The sequence below is a fragment of the Lutra lutra genome, chromosome 1 (genome assembly GCF_902655055.1).
Source record: "Lutra lutra chromosome 1, mLutLut1.2, whole genome shotgun sequence".
NCBI lineage: Eukaryota > Metazoa > Chordata > Mammalia > Carnivora > Mustelidae > Lutra > Lutra lutra.
This window is the reverse complement of record NC_062278.1, coordinates 156,333,428-156,353,754: the sequence shown is the minus strand read 5'-3', so window position 1 is coordinate 156,353,754 and position 20,327 is coordinate 156,333,428. Positions and strand designations below refer to the sequence as shown.

Genomic DNA, 20,327 nt, shown 5'->3' with positions numbered 1-20,327 from the left:
AACTGATCATGCGCCAAACCTCAGGGATTGTTAAGGCAGCAAAAAATGCCAAGAGCAGCCATGCCGCAGTCCAGTCATTTGGGCTGCAGTGACTTGGCCAGAGACTCCAGTTCTCAATTCTCAGATTGTGTTATACTATGTGCTGTCTTCCATTTAGACAAAAAGCTACTTGAAACCTGCTGTTCTGGGACGCCTGGGTGGCTCAGTTGGTTAAGCAGCTGCCTTCGGCTCAGGTCATGATCCCAGTGTCCTGGGATCGAGTCCCACATCGGGCTCCTTGCTCATCGGGGAGCCTGCTTCTCCCTCTGCCTCTGCCTGCCATTCTGTCTGCCTGTGCTTGCTCTCTCTCCCTCTCTCTCTCTCTCTCTCTGACAAATAAATAAATAAATAAAATCTTTAAAAAAAAAAAAAAAAGAAACCTGCTGTTCTAAAAGCCCCAGTGCTCTCTCTAGCAGCCCGGAGCTCTGTACAACAGCTCTGCAATGACACACTAGTTTCCATGATGATGACCCAGAGTCTGCCAGATCCTGAAAAGGCTTTTCAATGGAATAATATTTAATCATGCTTAATATATTAAGGTATAAAATAGGGAAAGGTTGGTTTTCAGCTATAGGATGAGCAAGAGGATCTAATGCAAAACATGGTGACTACAGCTGATAAAAATATGTATAAATAACAGTGGAAAATATGAATATGTACTAATATATAAAACATTTCTAAGATTAGTAAGTGAGAAATCAGAAAACAAAGGCTGCATATACGATATGGTCACAATTCTGTAAAACATGCAAATTAAACTGAGATAGAAACAATACTAAAAGTAAATCAAGCTGCTAAAAAAAAAAGTAAAAAAAAAAAAAACTCAAAACAAAAAAACACTAAGCAAAGCTTCCCCTCCTCTGTCCCCGGCAAATACGGCCCTCGGGACTTAGTCATTAATGTTAACTATAGCTTACTATTCTCAAAAAGTTTCAAGTAAATATCATGTCATTGTACCCTTAAATAATTAAATAGGTAATTTTCCAATCAAGAAAATGGCTTCTTTGATAGCTGGAACTTGGAAGTCAGCTAACAAGCTTGCAGTATTTCATATTAGTATTAACGTGAAAAGAAGAGCAAGGGAATCTGGGTGGCTCAGCTGGTTAAGTGCTGGACTCTTAATTCCGGCTCATGTCATGATCTCAGGGTCCTGAGATAGAGCCCCATATCCAGCTTCCTGCTTAGTAGGGAGTCTGCTGGAGATGCTATCTCCTTCTCCCTCCCCCTTCCTCCCTGTCCCCTCTGCTAGCACACACTCCTGTGTGTACACTGTCTCTCTAATAAACAAATCAAAAGAAAAGAAGAGCACATGGCAGCAGACTTTATATTCCAATTTGAATGCTTAAGAGTTCAAAAGTAGTATTTTCCTAAAGGATTTCAAATTATAATACTAGTAAACAAAACCTTAAATATAATCTTTCCCACATTTCAGTGATAAATGCCTTTGCCTTATTTATGTCTGGGACATCTGAAAATGCTTTGCTCTTGACATTAGAGATTATGGATTGTTTCTCTTTAAATCTAAACTCCTTAAATATTTGTTGAAATTAGTACATGTGAGAAATATTTCTTAGAATACATAACTTGTCAAATCCTTGAAACTCCTTGTTTCTTCTTAAAAGAAAGATGTTTATTTATTCTCTGGTTAAAAGGCCCTTTGAACTTCATTTCAGCATATGGCTACTTAGTTTGACAGATAACTTTTCGTTACTAAAATGGTAAAATACAACTGAACCTTTTATATTGAAATAGAAAATTCTAGTTGTAAATACATTTTGAATATGTCATTTAAAAGAGTTGTTTAGAGGGGTGCCTCAGTGGCTCAGCTGATTAAGCATCTGCCTCTTGATTTTGGCTCAGGTCATGATCTTGGGATCATGAGATCAAGCCCCAGTTCAGGCTCTATACTGGAAAAGTGTAGAGCCTGAGCGTGGAGCTGGCTTAAAATTCTCTTTACCCCTCTCCCCTCCCCTTGTGTGCACCCACTCTCTCTCTCAAAAGGAAAACAAGATTTTTTTTAAAGAGTTGTTTAGAAATAAAGACCTGTATCTTGTTCTCATTATACTTTTTTTCTAAAAGGGTATCAGAGATTTGAGGGCACCTGGGTGGCTCAGTCGGTTAAGCATCTGCCTCTGCTCAGGTCATCATCCCAGAGTCCTGGGATTGAGTTCTACATCTGGCTTCCTGCTCAGAGGGGAGTCTGCTTCTCCCTCTCCCTCTCCCCCTCCTCCCCACTGTTTGTGGTGTGTGTGTGTCTCTCTATCTCTCGCTCTCTCAAATAAATAAAATTTTTAAAAAATTAAAAAAGAATATCAGAGACCTGATATAATTGAGCTATGCATATCTGATGTATATAACTTTCAGCATGCAGCACCCATTCTGCCAACTGTAACAGTAAATCTAATGTAATATATATGATCAGAAAATAAAGGTATTCATATTAAGGCATTTGAATTAACTTAATGTATTTATAGTTTCGTTTAATATAGTTATTGGAGTCTAATCCTCTAACTTCTAATGTTTTTTTTGTTTGTTTGTTTGTTTGTTTTAAGATTTTATTTATTTGACAGAGAGATCACAAGCAGGCAGAGAGGCAGGCAGAGAGAGAGGAGGAAGCAGGCTCCCTGCTGAGCGGAGAGCCCGATGCGGGGCTCGATCCCAGGACTCTGAGATCATGACCTGAGCCGAAGGCAGCGGCCTAACCCACTGAGCCACCCAGGCGCCCCTAACTTCTAATGTTATATATGGATGTGATAATCAAAAATTCTGTCTGATGGTTAAAAAAGAAAAACAACCAGAAAAGTGAAGACTGATTCTCTAACCACAGAAGGGAAGGGAGCAATTAATTTTAATAATCTCCTAAAGCAAAAATGGCTGAGGATTCCATTCAGAAATGGTCTATTAACAATCAGTAAAATGAAAGCACATTTACATCCTTTTCCCCAGCCTGATGGATGGGACAAAGGAACAGTGCAGAAGAAAAGACCAGAGGCTAGAGCAATCATAAAAACTGTATAATGAGTTTTGCCAAATCTGGGCCTGGCACCCTTTTTCAGTACTCTTAGTTCAGAAGTTATAAATGCAGCAGAATGTATACATATGCCTGATCCACAATGGGGAAGCCTAAAAGTGTCTTTTAAAATTTTGAATTCATTGTCAGCATTTTAAAATCAGGATATTTCACATAAAAATGCAAATTCCCTAGCTTATCATATCAAAAAGTGGTGTGGGGGTGATCTTACCAAATCAAGTCCACTTTCCATTTATCTACAATGAGCTGCATGGTTACCCTTTAAAAGAAATAATATTAGAAAAAATTCTTGCTCTAGAGAGGGGAACAGCAAATATTTAGGCTTTGCCATAGGGTTAAAATTAAGGATATCATATAGGTACTTAGATAATCATGAAAAAAATATATATATAAACCATTAGCTCACAGGCTATAAAATAAGAGGGTGCTGGCCAGATTTGCCAACCACTGCTCTAGAGAGTCTTTTAGGTTATAAGGCGTACAGTGTGATGCTTTGATATAATGATGCATATATATCAAATCGTCACGTTATACACCTTAAATATGTATACTTTTTATTTAAAGATATGTAAATAAACCAAAATAACTATGTGGGTAAAGAAAAGAGTTATATTAAATTAGCAGAAGCAGGGAGACTTTTTTTTAAACTATCAAGCTTCTCACTGCTGTGTAGTTACTAAAATAAATTGCCAAGAAATACATGTAAGGAGGACAGAACCACCATCACTAATTAAAGGCTAACAGAATTCAAAGTTTTTAAGAAAAAAGAGATGTATAAAATAAATTGTTTATATCTACCCAAAAAAAGGCTGCTAAGCAAATCATTAAAATGAGCAATATTTCAGGGGAAAAACTTGGGAGCCAATCTTCCAACTCGGCATACAGATTCCCTGATCTGACAGAGAGCAAGACAGGACTGCTATACAGCCAGGTTTGAGACCCAACAATCTGGAATACTTAAGGACCACAATTAAAATTATTTTCCAGATTAAAGTCATTCAAAACTAGCTATTTAAATACAACCAGCAATGTGCTAAATATAAATAATATCTCTTCATTCAAAAACTAACTTTTTGGCTAGGAAACACTGTCTCTCACCTGCTTCAAAGTGCTTGAAAATCAGACAGCACTGGTCTATGGGCAAAACAGAACTAATTCCAGCAAAGGATAGGAGGTGTGAAAGAGAAAAAGAGGCTATTAGATCAGGCAGAGGGGTATCTGCTGGTTGGAGTTCCTTCATTAAGAGAAATGCCTCGAGGCATCTCTACTGGACAATCTTTCCTAAATTTAGTGCCCAATAAACGTGAAAGCAATGGACAGGCAGTTCTTCAAGATAATGTCATAGTCCAAATGATTAAAATTCTATTCAGATTCTTCCCAGTTACCGTAAATTAGTGATACTTTACTAAATAGTATTTTCTATTGTTCAACCTTCAAAATCTATCTAGTACTTTATATATTCACTGAAATAAAAAGGGAAGAAAAATTTTAAGACAGATCAGGAATATCTATATATGGGCTAGGTATTAGGTTTTAAGGAATTATTTTTATTTTTATTAGGTATGATAATGGTAGAGTGAACATGAAAAAGAAATTCTCAAATGGAGATGCATAATGAACTACTGGGAAATACCATGGATCTGCTTTAAAATAATTCAGAGGAAAAGAAGGACATGAAGCAAAACTGGCAGAACACTGGCAGTTGTTGGAGCTGCTGATGGGTTCTACAGGGGAAAATTTTCACAGAAAAGTTTTTGTGTTTTTTTTTAATCAGAGCATATCAGTATATACATTCCAAAACAAAACAAATAACTATATTTTAGGTTACTGTATTCCAATAAAAATTAAAGCAGCAAATTAAGATCCTAACTTTCAAATAGCTAATGTATTAGCCATTAGTCACAAGGCTGAGACACCACAACCACTCCCATGCAAGACACTCACGCTGGTCAAATCGGGGATACTGACGTCATCCACCTCAGAGACTACACTCCCCCTGCGATTGGAGCGACTAAAATAATCGGCGGTAGAAACCTTTCAATCAGAAAAAATGACATGCTTTAAAGGTTAAGAAAAAAGAGAGGAAAAGGATAAGAACAATGGCATGCAAGGGAAAAAAATACTGTTTTGGTGCTTGATCTAGTATCATGCAATGAGGAAACCACTGCAATGAACCTACTCAAAAAAGTAGAAAAGAAATGTAAAGGGGGTCCTAAAGGAAACCACAGCTCCCTAAAATAAGCCTTTGTGCACCTTAACTCAAGCTGTAGCCCACAGAGATCATGTAATGGCTAAGGGCCGGCCAAGGCTCCCATGCTGAGCACTTGCATCATCCTCACTAAGAGAGTACTGACCTAAAGCCTCTACCATATTTCAAAAATGTACAGTGCATTATAGCTCTCAACTCTGTTAAGCATATATATGCTCAACACAGCGTTCTTTCTTCGCAGGTTATTTACTGCATCTTTTGCCCAATTTCTACACTTCCCTCTTTTTCATATTCCTCAAGACCAGGATCTCTGGGGCAATATAATGGAAGAACTACACTGGCCCCTTTCTGGTTCCCCTAATCAGTCTTTTCCCACCTGAGACTTTGTCATTGGCCTAGAAAGCTCTTCTCCGGCTCTTCAAGCAGCTGGCTCCTCCCATTTCAAGTCCAGCTCAAAGGTCACTTCCCTTGGGGAAGCCTTCTCTGGCCATCCCATCCAAAGGGAGGCACACCTGCACATGCATCCCTCAATGTGCTCTGTCCTATCACCTGTCTTTCTCTTCACAATCCCTGGAGTTACTTCACTTTTCTTCCTTTGTTTATTTGTTTATTTTCTATTTCTTTCACTAGGATATACGTCCATTAAGTCAGAAATCCAGTATGTCTAGCCTACCATATTATTCCCAGCACTTAATACAGTGCCTCACATATAACAGGTACTCCATAAACATTTGTCGAATTAGTAAGTAAGGAGTATTTTTTACCTCACTCATCAGATTTCCTTACCTCAGCTCTGTCTGATTACCTTATTTAAAAACTTTTCCCTTCCAGGAAGGGAATCTGAAAGTCCATCCGGAGACAAAGAAGGCTTACAAGTGTGAAGTTTTGCTAAGGGCTAGTGCAGTCAAGCAATACTATTTTTATTTATAGTAATTATAAAACAACTTAGATTTAGATATACCTACTATTTTAATGGTTCCTACTGTCTCAAGAATTTTGTAGTTATTCTCCATATAGTAATTCATTTAATGCATATATATTAAGCTTACCTAAAAGGACAATTATTAAGATCCCCATTACAAATAAATTGCCACTAACGCAACTAATAGGTTGTAGAAGTGGCTCAAACCCAGGCATCATTACTTTAAAGTACCTGCCTGCCCTTTCCACTCCATCACTCTCCAAAGGGCTTTCAGGTGTTCGGGCTTGTTTTTTCTCCTTCAGCTCTGAAGATGAGCATTAACTGGCTCACCAACGGACCACAACTGCCTTAATTAGATCACTGCATTTTTGGCAACAAATCTCACAATGATGTTCCCCTTTCCTAGGACATCTTCAGGTTTACAGTCATTCACAAAGCATGGCTCTTTTCTAGCTCTAAGCTGACATATCATCCTTATCAATGTAATTTTCAAGTCAATTCTCAAATATAGCAAAAACATCATCAGCTCTTTGAAAAACTTCCAACATCATCAAAAGAATAATCTGAAATTACATAATTTGTATTTTGACGTAGCTATTTGTTGCTTCTACAATTATTATGATAGTTGCATTTTTAACCAGAATTTTTTACCAGGATTTCTAAAATTTGCCATCAATGACACTTAAAAAGTTCTCAGGTCTTAAAAGACATATAAACTATAAATAATACATCTCAAATTCACAGTGAAGAAAGCAACTCATGGCAACATGATCTGTAATCCATAGTTACAAGTTTTATGCAAAGCGGAGCATTCATTTTGCTGGAGAAACGTTTTTGTTTCTGTGAATTGTGCACATAAATACATGCACATAAAACAGCAACAAAGAATAAAAAGTGAAAAATCCTTCAAATACACAAAGACCGGGACGCCTGGGTGGCTCAGTGGGTTAAGCCGCTGCCTTCGGCTCAGGTCATGATCCCAGCGTCCTGGGATCGAGTCCCACATCGGGCTCCTTGTTCTGTAGGGAGCCTGCTTCTCCCTCTGCCTCTGCCTGCCACTCTGTCTGCCTGTGCTCGCTCGCTCTCTCTCTGACAAATAAATAAATAAAATCTTTAAAAAAAAAAAAAATACACAAAGACCAGCACCTAAGAGGTATAAAGAGGCAAGTTACTGATGAAAGCTTCCATAGCCTACAGAGAATACATATTCACAGGGACACATTTTTGAAGGCAAATTATTCATATAAGCTAAATTTGAGGAAACTGCTCATTTTTGTCAAATGCAAATTTCACTTTCCAGTAGAGTTCATGGGATCACATATAGGGGGGCAATTTAAAAACTTATAAGTGTATGAGTTTGCATACAAACCACGCTCACCACACTGTCCCTTCGCCCACAACTGGCGCGACCAGAAGACGCAATGCTTGCAGTGTCATCATCGGGAAACTACAGATATTAAAAGCAGATAATGAAAAACATGTGATGCCACCACAGGTCTTACCTGGCTGTAAGCACATTAGGCAAGGTTTGGGGAAGCATGCAATTACTCTCCAAGAGCCTATCGCTGGCACCAGCTATTGTGCACCGTCAGACAGAAAAGTGGCTTCTAAGTGTAATAAACCATCATTGAAAACCAAATGGTATTTCCAAAAAGCACACAGAAGAAAATACTACTTTATCTTTTATTTAAGTTACAGAAAAAAGAGGACAGGACTGGAGGGCTAGGGCATAAATAGACCAACAAAAAACAGCTAGGGATTTCATGCTTTTTAACCACTAGGCCCTTTGGGAAGCCCATCAGGGGGTCAACAAGTATACTTAATGCATAAGTTTGGGAGAGAAAAATATAAGAATATCTTCAAGTGAAGTATGTCAAACACAGAATTTCCTACCAGCAAGGACTGAAATGATGATTCTTATTTTCCTTTATTCATTCCTATGCAATGGGTGGAGATATTTCTAACATCACCCTAGAGTTTTCTTCCTATTTCATAAGCAGCAGGAGGCTCATCTTCCATGTGTATAGGTTACCTCTATTCTGACATCACTGAGGAACCATTCTGGCATCACCAAGATATAACTTTGAACCCAACTTGCAAATGAAACAACATGTAGCCAGCACACAAGGACAAGGTTCTACACTTGACTGAAAGTATATTACCATGATTTTATTGGCAAGGGGCCATAACATTGGTACATTAAAAATGCTACCAGGTCCAAGGATTGCCAAGTGGAATTTTATTACAGAGTGAGGTAAAAGTAAACTTCCTACTTATATCAAAAAGCCTTTATCTCCTAAACATTCCTGTGTACATTTTCGTTAAGAATAGGAGTGGAATTCTTGAGAAGTGCCTCTTGGAAATGGCAGGAGAACAGAGCCCAATATGTATGTAAAAGAAAACCCATTTTGGCTCACCTATTCCACTCCACAAAGCAATCTGTATTGACCACTAAGAAACTGCTTTAATAATTTCTCCTATTTTGACACTGTCAAGAATAACAAAGTAGTTCCTAAAGTCAACATTTGCCATTGGAAATGTAAATTAGTATAGTCTTCTTGGTGGGCAATATGGCAATATGCCATCATAATTTAAACATATATACATCATTTATTTATTTTTTGACCCCATCATATATATATATATATATAAATATAAATATAAAGTAAATTTCTAACCATTAATTAGAAATTTACTTTATATGAGATCTATTCGTAAGCACACAAAAATATACTTACATACGAAAGTCCACTATGCAAGTGTTTGCTGTAGCAAAAATCTAGCAACCTAAATATCCATCGACAGGGAGTGGGAAATACAAGCTTCCAGTTATATAATGATCAAGTGACGAGGACAAAAGCTACAGCATAGAGAATCTAGTCGATGGCACTGTAATCACATTGTATGGCGACAGATGGAAGCTACACTCGTGGGAAGCACAGCATAATACAGAGTTGTCAAATCACTAGGTTGTACAGCTGAAACTAATGTAACCCCACCTTGTGTGTCAACTATACTTCAATTTAAAAACAAAAAATCAAAATAATACATACCAAAAAATTAATATATCCAAGAAATCGTGAAAAAGAAATGTGCATCCCATATACTAGTGGGATAATATACTGCCACTAAAAAGAATGTGCTGACACAAAACTATCTCCAAAATGCATTCAGTAGAAAAGGAGATATATGGAAAGGGTCAGGAGACTTTTACTTTGGACTTTCCTTAAGCTAATATTACTTTTATAACTTAAAAAAATGTTTTAATATTCCAGAAAGATTAGGTGATTAGAACTGTCCCAGTTTTGTCTTTTATGTAAACAGTTTTTAAAAGCTGGCTTGTTTTATTACTTCTCCTTTCACTCCATTGACTGAAGTGCTGGCAAGTGAAATGGCTCAATGCAGGAAGTCGAGACGGAAGGAGAAACATAGGACAATCAACCTGTATAATGAGTTATCACCACTGAAAAGATAAGAAGTTCACATAAAAAAAATACTCATTTTTTAAAACTTCTAAAGGCACTGAAATTTCATTTCAGAAATTAGGTGCTAAGTCAAATTCACAAAGTAAACACCAATTAGGACAAATTAGTATACTTGAGTTTGGGTACTTAAGGAAAATGATAATCCATGCCAAGAGAGTGAACACACATTCTTAATATTCCAAATTGTGAGCACAGATTAAGGAAACAACCCGAAGTATCTAAAAAGCATGCAAAGAGACCAGACAGCTCACCACGGGACTGCTTCGGGCCGAACTTGCTCTTGATGAGTAATAACTGTATTCAGATGGCTATAAAGTTTCCAAGAAGAAAGGTTTTACAATAATGGCCAGCTCCTTTTCCTGCTGGGGGAATACATTTGTGACCCTGGATCTAAGTGGTCACTGGCTCCCGGGGAGAAGCTGACTGTTACTCCCAGGTCTGGAATTGTACCTCCCTCCCAACCCTCCAGATCTAGCAGCCCTTGGCTGGAGGGTGAGGAGGGGAAGGGGACGCCCTGAGGAGCACTGCTCCCATCCTCTTCCTCAGGGACTAATGAGCCCAAAAAGAAGTTTTTCCACCTATATTCCTTTCATACTGTGAGCCATGATTTCCAGCAGGCAGTACCTCACAACTTGGGTGAGAGTCACAACTGGTCAGCTCCTGGGTCACAGCTTATAGAGCAATTGCAGGTGAGATTAAATGACTTTTTCTTTGTAAGTAAACTGTGCCCACCTACACATGCCCCCCCCATGACCTCCCCCTGTTTGGACTTACAGTTCGAGACCCATAAGGGTTATATAATCCACCATCATACAATGACACCTAAAGAACAGAGGAAATACCACTCATCTATTTATTCAGGCATCAAAGTTGTTTTGGAAAATGTCACAATTTCTTCACAGTACTCAGTTCCAAAAAAGCATTGTAGAATGGTGTGTCAGGTGAGAACACTCACTGATTGCATAAAGTCCTACATCAGTCCCAAAACTTCAAACTCATACTTCATTTAAAAAGCACCATTACAGTATTTCTTTTCATCATCATGTTATGAAACTAGGAGAAGGAACTTTTACAGATTTATTCTCTCAAAAGAGTGAAATGAGCAAAAATGGAAAGTGAGGGACACACAGCATTTTGCCCATTGCAAAATAAAATGAAACTATAAAGCCTCACATTGCCAGTCTACTCGAACGGGCTACAGCACAACAAAGCAACAGCCTGAAAGCAACCAGCTCACAACTTGCACATTACACAGAGATAACGGCTTTTGCTTTCTAGTCACCTTGCTTTATTAGACAGAGCCTAGTCTTAACATGGCCAAACCACAGTTGTCCCAAAGAAAAATATGACATCGGTGCATGGGCAACCATTTCACAAAGTATAAAGTGTAGTGGGGCCCATGCAAGTTTGTCTTCTCTACTGGAAACCAACTGTAAGCAAGGGCCTACCAATGGCCAGCAGTATCTGGAAAATAAGGCTGGTTTTTTCCTTACTACCCAAAAGGTTCTCATTTGAAGCACTGGCAGCACATTCTGCAGTGTACGCAGCATTAAAGCCATGTGTCCTTGCTATTTTGTAGGAAAGCTGTCAAGCCAGGGTCAGCACCATGACAGTGGCTCCACCAGGAGTACACACGTTGGAAGAGAAAAATACAAACCAGACTGGTACTTCTCAGCAGACCAGAATTTGCAGTAGAGGAGGCCTATGAAAAAAGCGCATGATTTAACCCAAAGAAAAGCAACTGGTAGCTCTGACAGCAACATGCTTCTCAGAAAGTACTAACCCTGGTACTCTTTGATGTTTCCAGAGGGTCACTACACAGGGAGGAAGACTGTTGAGAAACAAAAAACAAAACAGAACCAGATAATTCAGCAAAAGGAGACTTGGTCTCTCCATCACGAGAGCAGAAGCTGTTTATTCTATACTCCATCATAATTCATTAGCATTTCCTGAGTGCTAAACGTAGTTAAGTAACATGTAAGGTGAGAAAAACTTAGCCATTAGAAATCTTTTTGAATACCCATTTTAAGGGATGAGAGAAACACCTGGAAAAGTTTTCTATAGGGCGCCTGGGTGGCTCAGTGGGTTAAGCCGCTGCCTTCGGCTCAGGTCATGATCTCAGGGTCCTGGGATCGAGTCCCACATCGGGTTCTCTGCTCAGCGGAGATCCTGCTTCCCTCTCTCTCTCTCTGCCTGCCTCTCCATCTACTTGTGATCTCTCTCTGTCAAATAAATAAAATCTTTAATAAAAAAAAAAAAGAAAAGTTTTCTATAAATGTGTTTTAAGTCCTACTGGGTTTTCAATAATAATGCTAGGAGATAAGGTGGCAAACTCAGAAAACACTCAAGAAAAGAGGGCCATCCAAGGGGAGTACGGAGGTCAGTGACCACACCCGGGTCACCAGTAGCTCCTGAGACACTTTGGAGACCTCACGGCAGACTCCTGATGAGCTTGGCCTGGTTGCTGAGGAAGCAGGTAAATGACCGCCAAGTTATCACTACAAGTACTCTTTTCCAAATAGATTAGAAACCCTGTATTTCAAAACAGGCCATAGACAAACGGTCTTAGTTTAATCAGAAAAAACTTACTTGTCACAATGAATCCAAGGCACTAACAAGGCACAGCATTTTTAAAAATGGACTTAAACCTTTCTTTTTCTGCTGTCATTTGGAAATAATTTTCAACTCTTTTTTCCAAGCCCATCAGACAGGGCAAATAAGAATACCTAGGTTGTGTGGGCAGGTTTTGACAACTGAATTCTTTTCTATGTACTATGTGCCACACATATTTCTGTTTCAAATGTATGATGTGTCAAACATCTTGAAAAAACAAGGATTCTAACATTAAACAAATAATTATAATCTTCCCATCCCAATTACAGTTTAAATTTTTACATATAAGCTTTTATTAAAAGACCATCCACCATGATGTGCAGTGATGTCTACAACTTATTCTGAAATGCATCCCCCCAAAAAAGATAAATCAATGGATGGATAGATAGAAAGACAATAATAATAAAGGAAATGTAATAAAATATTAATTGTACAATCTAAGTAGTAGGCACGTGGGTGGTTAATATATCATTCTTTGAACATTTTTGTATGTTAAATATTTTTCATTTAAAAAAACTGGGGAAACTCGTACTCATTTATAAATGTGGTGGTTCAATAATTCACATCATGTAAAGATATACAGACTCTATGAATTCAGTTACCACAAACTAGTGCACACACAGCCACTCACAGATTAGTTCTAACTAGTCAAAATGCAAAACCAGGGGTTAGAAATATGTTAAAGTTGGATAAAACACACAAAGCCAAAAAGCTTGAGACAAACCCGAGTGTAGTAGGCAGAGGTGGGTTTGCTATGCCTAAGACTGCTATAGCTTCTCTGGTCAAAGTAGAGGCCGCTCTGCAAAAAGTAAAATTAAACACATTTTTCTTAGGTTAAACATTGGTGACAATACACAAAGGCAAACTCAGATACTACCTACCCTCTTTCCTCCAAAACAATGACTTTAAAGCACTGACTTGCATTAAGTAAAAGTCAAAATAATAATTATCTCAAATCTCAAAAAAAAGACTAATATTAAAGGTTAACTGTATTCAAACCAAGTCATTACTAATTTTTTTACTTTAAAAACATGAGCATAAACCTCCGTCAAAATGGAATGGAAAAAATAAGTGATTTATTCTCCTGTCATACTTAGTAACATCCTTGGAAAAGCCAAGACAACTGAGTAATTACCACTTTTATAATCCACTTGGCAATGCCACAGAAAAGAGCGAAGTCTTTTTCTTCAAATTTCTCCTAGTCCCATCATTTGACGAAATAAACTGATTGAATTAAGTTACCAAAGACACAGTACAAGTGTGTCCTAAACAGGTTTAGCCTAAAACATCTATGGCAGGTTCCTTTTCAATACACCATAAAAACAAGCCATTATAAAGACTATGGTTACCTGGCAAAGAGAATGTCATCTATAAAATTGCCTTTCTAACCACTTTCTTCACTCAGAGTTAAGGAAATATAAGCAATCCCTGACTGACAGACTCCTCCTGTACTGCTGACACTGTAATGGGGGTGGGGAGGATCCCTACCACTGACCCCTGCCACTCCCAGCCTGTCCTCCCCACACCACCCCCTCAACAAGGCATCAGGACTAACCTCTCCCCAGAGCTCCCAAGGCTTCACCCTCCAGAGCTTCTCACTAATGTCCTCTCCATTATTTTCCCTCCTACCTGCCGAAGCTTATTGATCCTCTCTCACCCCACCAAAGGTCAGAGCCCCCTCCAGAGGAACCAGTTAACAGGAAGCTTGGAACTGATTCTCCCATCAGTACTGTGGCAGCCTGACAGGAAGAGGTGTTCCTAATACCCCAAACGGGCATTCTGGACACATTTTCCCCCACAGAAATGTTTAGCAAGGTGGCTAGAATAGAGCACTATTAGTTCTGCAGTTTAATGGCATTCTAGGTTAAAGAGTTTTCTGCAAGACAACATGGAATTCTGCTAACACATACCTCATTCTTCCTACCAGAAAATTCATTCCACATTCCCAAAATTTGACCAACAAACAAACTCAGAATGAAACCTGTCTGTGAGTTTGGCACTGCCTATACTACCACAACTAAATCAAATTTCTAAAATAAGGATACAGATCTCACTAAACCTGGGTGCCTGGGTGGCTCAGTCGGTTAACTGTCTGCCTTTAGCTTTGGTCACGAGACCTGCATCAGGCTCCCTGCTCAGTGGAGAGTCTGCTTCTCCCTCTGCCCCTCCCCCTGCTAGTGCTCTCTCCCTCTTTTTCTCAAAAATAAATAAATAAACAAATCTTTTAAAAAAGAATCTCACTAAACCTATTCTTGAAGTATATTCCAAAGTACAGTTCATAACTGAAAATACATGATTAATGAACTTCTTGTATTAACTTGCTATTAAATCCTGTAAGTGAAAACAAAATTAATTTTAAATAGATTCTGATAAATCATGTTTCAGTATGTTATCAAATTTCAATAACACCTAAGGCATACATGAAAGCAACCATAATTCTTAAGTACCCTAGAAGTAATCAGTGAATTTTATAGCAGCACGAGACAGTGGGACGTGAGACAGAACACAACTAACCAGTGGGTCTTTATGAGAACCAGAAGACCTCTTCTTCATTCCATAAGAGTGACTGTAAGAATGATTCTGGAAGTAAACATCTAAAGTTAACTTTCACAATCACAGAGTGAAGTTTAAAAAATAACTTAATAAACTTCATCTTAAAATTACACACAGAAAGATGCATAAGAGATACAGAGTAATCCCCATGGAATCTATTTCCCAGCTGTTAGTAAATGAATCACGGCACTTGGCTGACTACCGAAGATACATAGCACCTCTACACATCCGCAGTCCCCCTGACTCTGCCCCCATGCCACCAAGCTCCATGTATAGACAGCTAAAAAGATGTGATTAGGACTCAGAGCCAGGCAGGGCATTTGTGAGGATGTTCACCCCACATCTTACTTGAGTCCTTTCTACCTTCTACCTTCCTTATAAAGATATGCAGGACAATAGGTTCCACCTCCTTCTAGGCCTTTCTTAGCAAAAGGCCAAAAGGCAATCCTTTGGGATCAATCAAAACAAGACTGAGAGAAAGAATATGGCATTGCTTTGCCCAAGAAAAGCACATGCTGCTCAGGAGGAAAACAGCCCAGGCGGTATGGATTACTCCTTGTAGCAACAGCATTATCAGACAGAGGACCTTACACACAGGTCCTCTGAAGACAGCACTGTCTCAGTACATAACTTCGCCCAGCACCACAAAGCCAGGTATAGATGAGGGAATAAAGGACAGAAATACTACTATACAGGTCTTTAAGTAGACAAGAAACCCAATCTAGCTATGTGCTGCTCACCTGAAATGAGGAGGTGTAGCTAGAAATGTCCTACTTATCAGCAGTCTGCTCTAGGCAAACCATTTGACAAATGTGCAGCTAGATCCTAAATCCATCCACTCACTGTTCTTTTTTAAATATGCATATCCTTCCTTTTATAAATTACCCTGAACATTTTAAGAGATGACTATATTGTCTAGAAACTCAGGCAATCTACCAACATAAGATTAACCCAAGGAAAACATGCTATAACTAAACTTCCTTGGCTAAAATGACATACATAAAAAACCAACCAAATCAAGCAAAAATGAGCAGACATAACATGTTTCAGGTAACACCTGTCACTGCTGGCTGTTTCCTGTTTAGCAACTTCACACCTGCTGGCTTGTGACACATAACAAGGAACACAGCAGGGTCTATAGTTCACTGGGTATCAAACATTGCCAGAAACATGTCTTCCAGGCAATGCACATGTGTCATTTAAGGAGCTCATCACTTTAAGAAAAGATATTACTACCAATCTTAATCCTGAATAAGGAAGCAAATCATTTTTATCTGATCCTGAAATTCTAAAGGAAAAAATTATTCAAATGTTCAATTATGCCACAATTGCAAAACAACAGTTTTTGCATTATTGGCCATATGCTTTCCCCAAAACATAATAACGAACCTGTGAAAGCTAGTCATAATCTATGATTAGCATGATTAGGTATTTATAAAGTAAAACTCTACATTTAACACAGAGTCATGCACTACATACTAATGATGAAAGTCTTGACGATCTATCCTTGAGAGCATCATACTGGATTTCAGAAAAAGTTGAGAGTTGATTGTATTCCCAAAATCAGAAATATAAAGAGGAAAAAAGTTACTAAAACTCCAAACTAACCAGAATTTAAGTAAAAACAATTTTTTAAAAATCCAGCACTACTTTAAAGGTCAAAAATTATTATATACAAAGGCTGTTACATTTGATTAAAAGAATCTTCTTCCCCACAACCACACTTTCCTAGTATAAGTGATTGCTAAACTCTATGTACATGTAAAGCTGCATGTTCTCTTTCAAACACAGAATTCCTAGTCAATAATGTGATTCATTCTCAGTATGCTGTAGCACAAAACACCCACAGGGAGCCTTTACATGCAGGAATAAAGCATTCTGAAATCAAAAAAGACGTTTTACTTTTTATTATTGGATTGTTACCATCATCTCCCATTGTTTGAAACATGGCAAAAGCAAGGCATAGATAATGAAACGAGAGCACATAACTAATATAATCAGGCTTATAAAAAAATAATTGCAGCACCAAAATGTGGAAGTTCCCTTGAATCTGCCTGTGGATACACAGCTGAAAAACTCCCCTTCTCAAAAACTTTCCCTATTAAAAACACTGAACAAAACTGGTAACTTAGTCTAGGCAAAGTGTGGAATATGCACCATACACATTCAAGTGTGGCATTAAATATCAATCAAAGAAAAACACATAAAATTATGATAAGATCAGAAAAACCTATTTCATATAGGGTCTTTAAGAAAATAAGTATAATACCACATTTTAAATCAAAGAAACTGAATTAAATTAGTCACTACTTAGATTTGTGATTTCCTAATTTTGTTTCTGAAGCATTCTAGCTTACACCTTTTAAGCAATCTTACCCAGAAGAGGCAAACAATAGTATTACATGTGTAACAAAAATCTTATTTATCTAAAATTTTCTAAAATGCCTAAAGTTATGCATTTAGTAAATTACGTGCAATGGTAAAATGTCACTGTATAGTGAGTGACATTTCCCTGAAAGTAAAGTTCCTTCTGTATAGAAATTTCACTTAGGTCTCTTCTCCATTAACAAATTACATTTTTTGTTTAAAAAAAAAAAAATATATATATATATATATATAATCACTAAAATATGTATTACTCAAGCCACACACATTCTTGCCACTAAACTATTCTGCCCTCCCAACCAGGCAAGTTCACTGAAGAAAACAGCCATGTCTTATGTTTTCTGATCCTCTCTGTAGCTCCAACGGCATTTTTCAAAGGCACAGAATTTAACAAGGGAATTGAAATTGACCTATTTCAATTTTCTCTTTCGAAAACATAATTCAGAGTTCAGCTGGTTTTTAAAAAACTGCTGAATCTGATAAGAAATCCGTAACTTGGACATCCCAACTGCTACTAGAACAACTGGGTAAATATAAAGAATCCATCCAGTACATACCAATTGGTATCTATGTTGTTTGAAAACAAATAATTCATCAAAGAAGGGAGAACTGAAAATATTAAGAGCTCTTGCTAAAACATTTCCAAATTTTCTATGACAGTCTATCAAAAAGAATTTAACTTTCACAGAAAGTTACCTGAAAGTCTTCATTTGAAATAAAATTAAAAGAAATGGAGAAACTTTTTGTTTGTAGAAACAAAGTTCAGCAAGTGTCAATTTCCGTTAGAATATACCTATTATTCAAGCCCGCAGAACTCTGAGAGTCAAAGTGCATAATATTAACACTGCACATTTTTCTGAACTACACACCATGATGTCTTTCCTTTTGGGTGTACTGGCTCTGCTCCAGTGTGTCCCAGTTATGGCCTTCGACGGGCTCTTCCATGGAATTAAACAGTGTAGTAGTAAATGACAAAACACAAATTACAAGCATATTAAAATTAAATTCATTTAAATTATACTAAGCGTATTAATAATTTAAGGGGAGCTAATATATACAAACAGTAAAAATCTGCACCAGGAAGAAACTGTAATGTATTCCTACTGCTCTGGTTCAAGATGGCCTCAATTTCCTAATTTTGGACCTCTACCTTACGGTCCTCTCATATTTCAATATAAAAAGCAGTGACAAAGCATTTGTAAGTTGTTTTTTACAGGCAGGCTGTTTTTTGAAGAAACAGACTGTTTAAATTCTAAGCTCAGGGCTTTGATTTCATCCTCCTGCCCCCAAACCTTTCATTCACAGTCTTGAACTATCTTTGCTCTTTTTATTTTTTATAGAATGTTTATAGCATGGACACCATTTCCAGCCTAAATACCTTCTGGCAGGCCATCTTTCAAGAAAGTATTAACTGAAGTTAATTGGATAAAAAAAAGATCGAAGCCCTAAGAATATGGCAGAAAATATTCTTAAATACATCTGCCTCACATCCAGGTACTACTATGACCATACATCCAATACAAGGTCCAGAAGTGTTAGACTTTTTTAATATATAGTTCATACATTTTAAAAAATAACTGGCAAAGAAATACCAAAACTCCCAAATTACAGAGCAAATCCCAATAGAGTTTAGGTCAGGGTTTTAGGCCATCACATTTATTTTTAAAAGAGAACAAAAGCTGTCTACATAATACAGCTTAATGTATGTGGTAGTTATTTTTTTTATTTTTTGTTCTTTTAAACTCTTATTTAAAGATTTTATTTGTCAGTGAGAGAGAGACAGAGAGAGCACAAGCAGGGGGAGCAGGAGGCTGAGGAGAAGCAGGCTCTCCACTAAGCAGGGAGCCTGATGCGGGACTCAATCCCAGGACTCAAGAATCATGACCTGAGCTGAAGGCAGACACTTAACCAATTGAGCCATCCAGGCATCTGTGGTAGTTATTTTTTTAAAAACTAAATAATCTGGGGGCTCCTAGCTGGCTCAGTCAGTAGAGCATGCAACTCTTGCAAGCCCAAAACCCACACTGGGTGCAGAGATTACTTAAAATTTTAAAAAGAAAAACGACATAATCTAATGCAAATTAGAACTCCCAATATTATCTACTTAAAACAAACAAAAAAAATCTTACCTCAATTATACTTTATTTTTAAAGATTTTATTTACTTATTTGAGAAAGAGAGTAGAAACAAGGAGCGGGAGGGGGATGGTGGAGAGGCAGAAGAAGCAGACTCCCCGCTGAGCAGGGAGCCCAAGGACCCGGGGATCATAACCTGAGCCAAAGGCAGACCCTTAACCAACTGAGCCACCCAGGTGCCCCCCCTCAATTATATTTCTTTTAAACAATGTTATTAGTGAGCTTTCAGACTTATTTCCAGGAAATCTAACTATTTAAAATGTGCTGGATATACACTCACACGCAATAATGTACTGGAGTCTCCTCTAGAGTGTAAAATTTTTATTAATATTTATGTTCACGCTCAGATTTTTTAAAATACTGGGAGCTTTACTCTTTACCATAGCAGCAAATTTTCACTCTTACCACGATGAAATAAAATGCTGTGAGAGTTCTACTTTTATCTGAAATGTATTTAATGATAAAATTTCCATGAAAAGAAAATCATCATCATTACTTTATAGACCCCCATGGTAACCAATTCTTCATTAGCTTAATTGCAGGTTTAATTTCTCTTGTGCTTGTTTACAGATTTGTTTTAAAGCCTCCTAAATTAGGGGCGCCTGGGTGGCTAAGTCAGTTAAGCGTCTGCCTTTGTTTCAGGTCATGATCCTGGCCAGAATCCCAGGATTGAGCTCTGCGTTGGGCTGCCTACTCAGTGGGGAGTCTGCTTCTCCCTCTTCCTCTGCTCCCCCCCTCACCACTGCTTGTGCACCTCTCTCTCTCTCTCTCTCTCTCTCTCTCTCTCTCGTGCATGCACACTCTCTCTCATGCGTGCACACCCTCTCTCAAATTTTTTTTAAATGATTAAAAAAATAGATTCTTAAATTAGGTCAAATTTAGATGGTTTTACTGTTCAGTTAAACTAATGTAACCAATATATAATCAAGTTTCCCTGATACCACATAGAAAATTA

The 20,327-nt window shown here is 37.8% G+C and overlaps 1 protein-coding gene across 24 annotated transcripts in view; it reads right to left on the bottom strand.

The window, feature by feature from the left end:
- Positions 1–20,327, bottom strand: part of LRRFIP2 (LRR binding FLII interacting protein 2) — a 110,008-nt gene that overhangs the window by 41,188 nt on the left and 48,493 nt on the right. For 9 of the 24 annotated variants that reach the window (XM_047740782.1, XM_047740895.1, XM_047740826.1 and 6 more), the window contains 10 exons: positions 18,107–18,175; positions 16,332–16,373; positions 14,814–14,879; positions 13,024–13,098; positions 11,470–11,517; positions 11,344–11,388; positions 10,461–10,508; positions 9,938–9,994; positions 7,571–7,648; positions 5,015–5,104 (listed from right to left, as the gene is read on the bottom strand). The exons of 7 other annotated variants lie outside the window; for them this stretch is intronic. In XM_047740782.1, coding sequence (XP_047596738.1) covers positions 5,015–5,104; positions 7,571–7,648; positions 9,938–9,994; positions 10,461–10,508; positions 11,344–11,388; positions 11,470–11,517; positions 13,024–13,098; positions 14,814–14,879; positions 16,332–16,373; positions 18,107–18,175 — 618 coding nt within the window. The remainder of the gene's footprint in view (positions 1–5,014; positions 5,105–7,570; positions 7,649–9,937; positions 9,995–10,460; positions 10,509–11,343; positions 11,389–11,469; positions 11,518–13,023; positions 13,099–14,813; positions 14,880–16,331; positions 16,374–18,106; positions 18,176–20,327) is intronic. 8 more of the 24 variants (XM_047740818.1, XM_047740847.1, XM_047740839.1 and 5 more) reach the window with 5 other exon arrangements.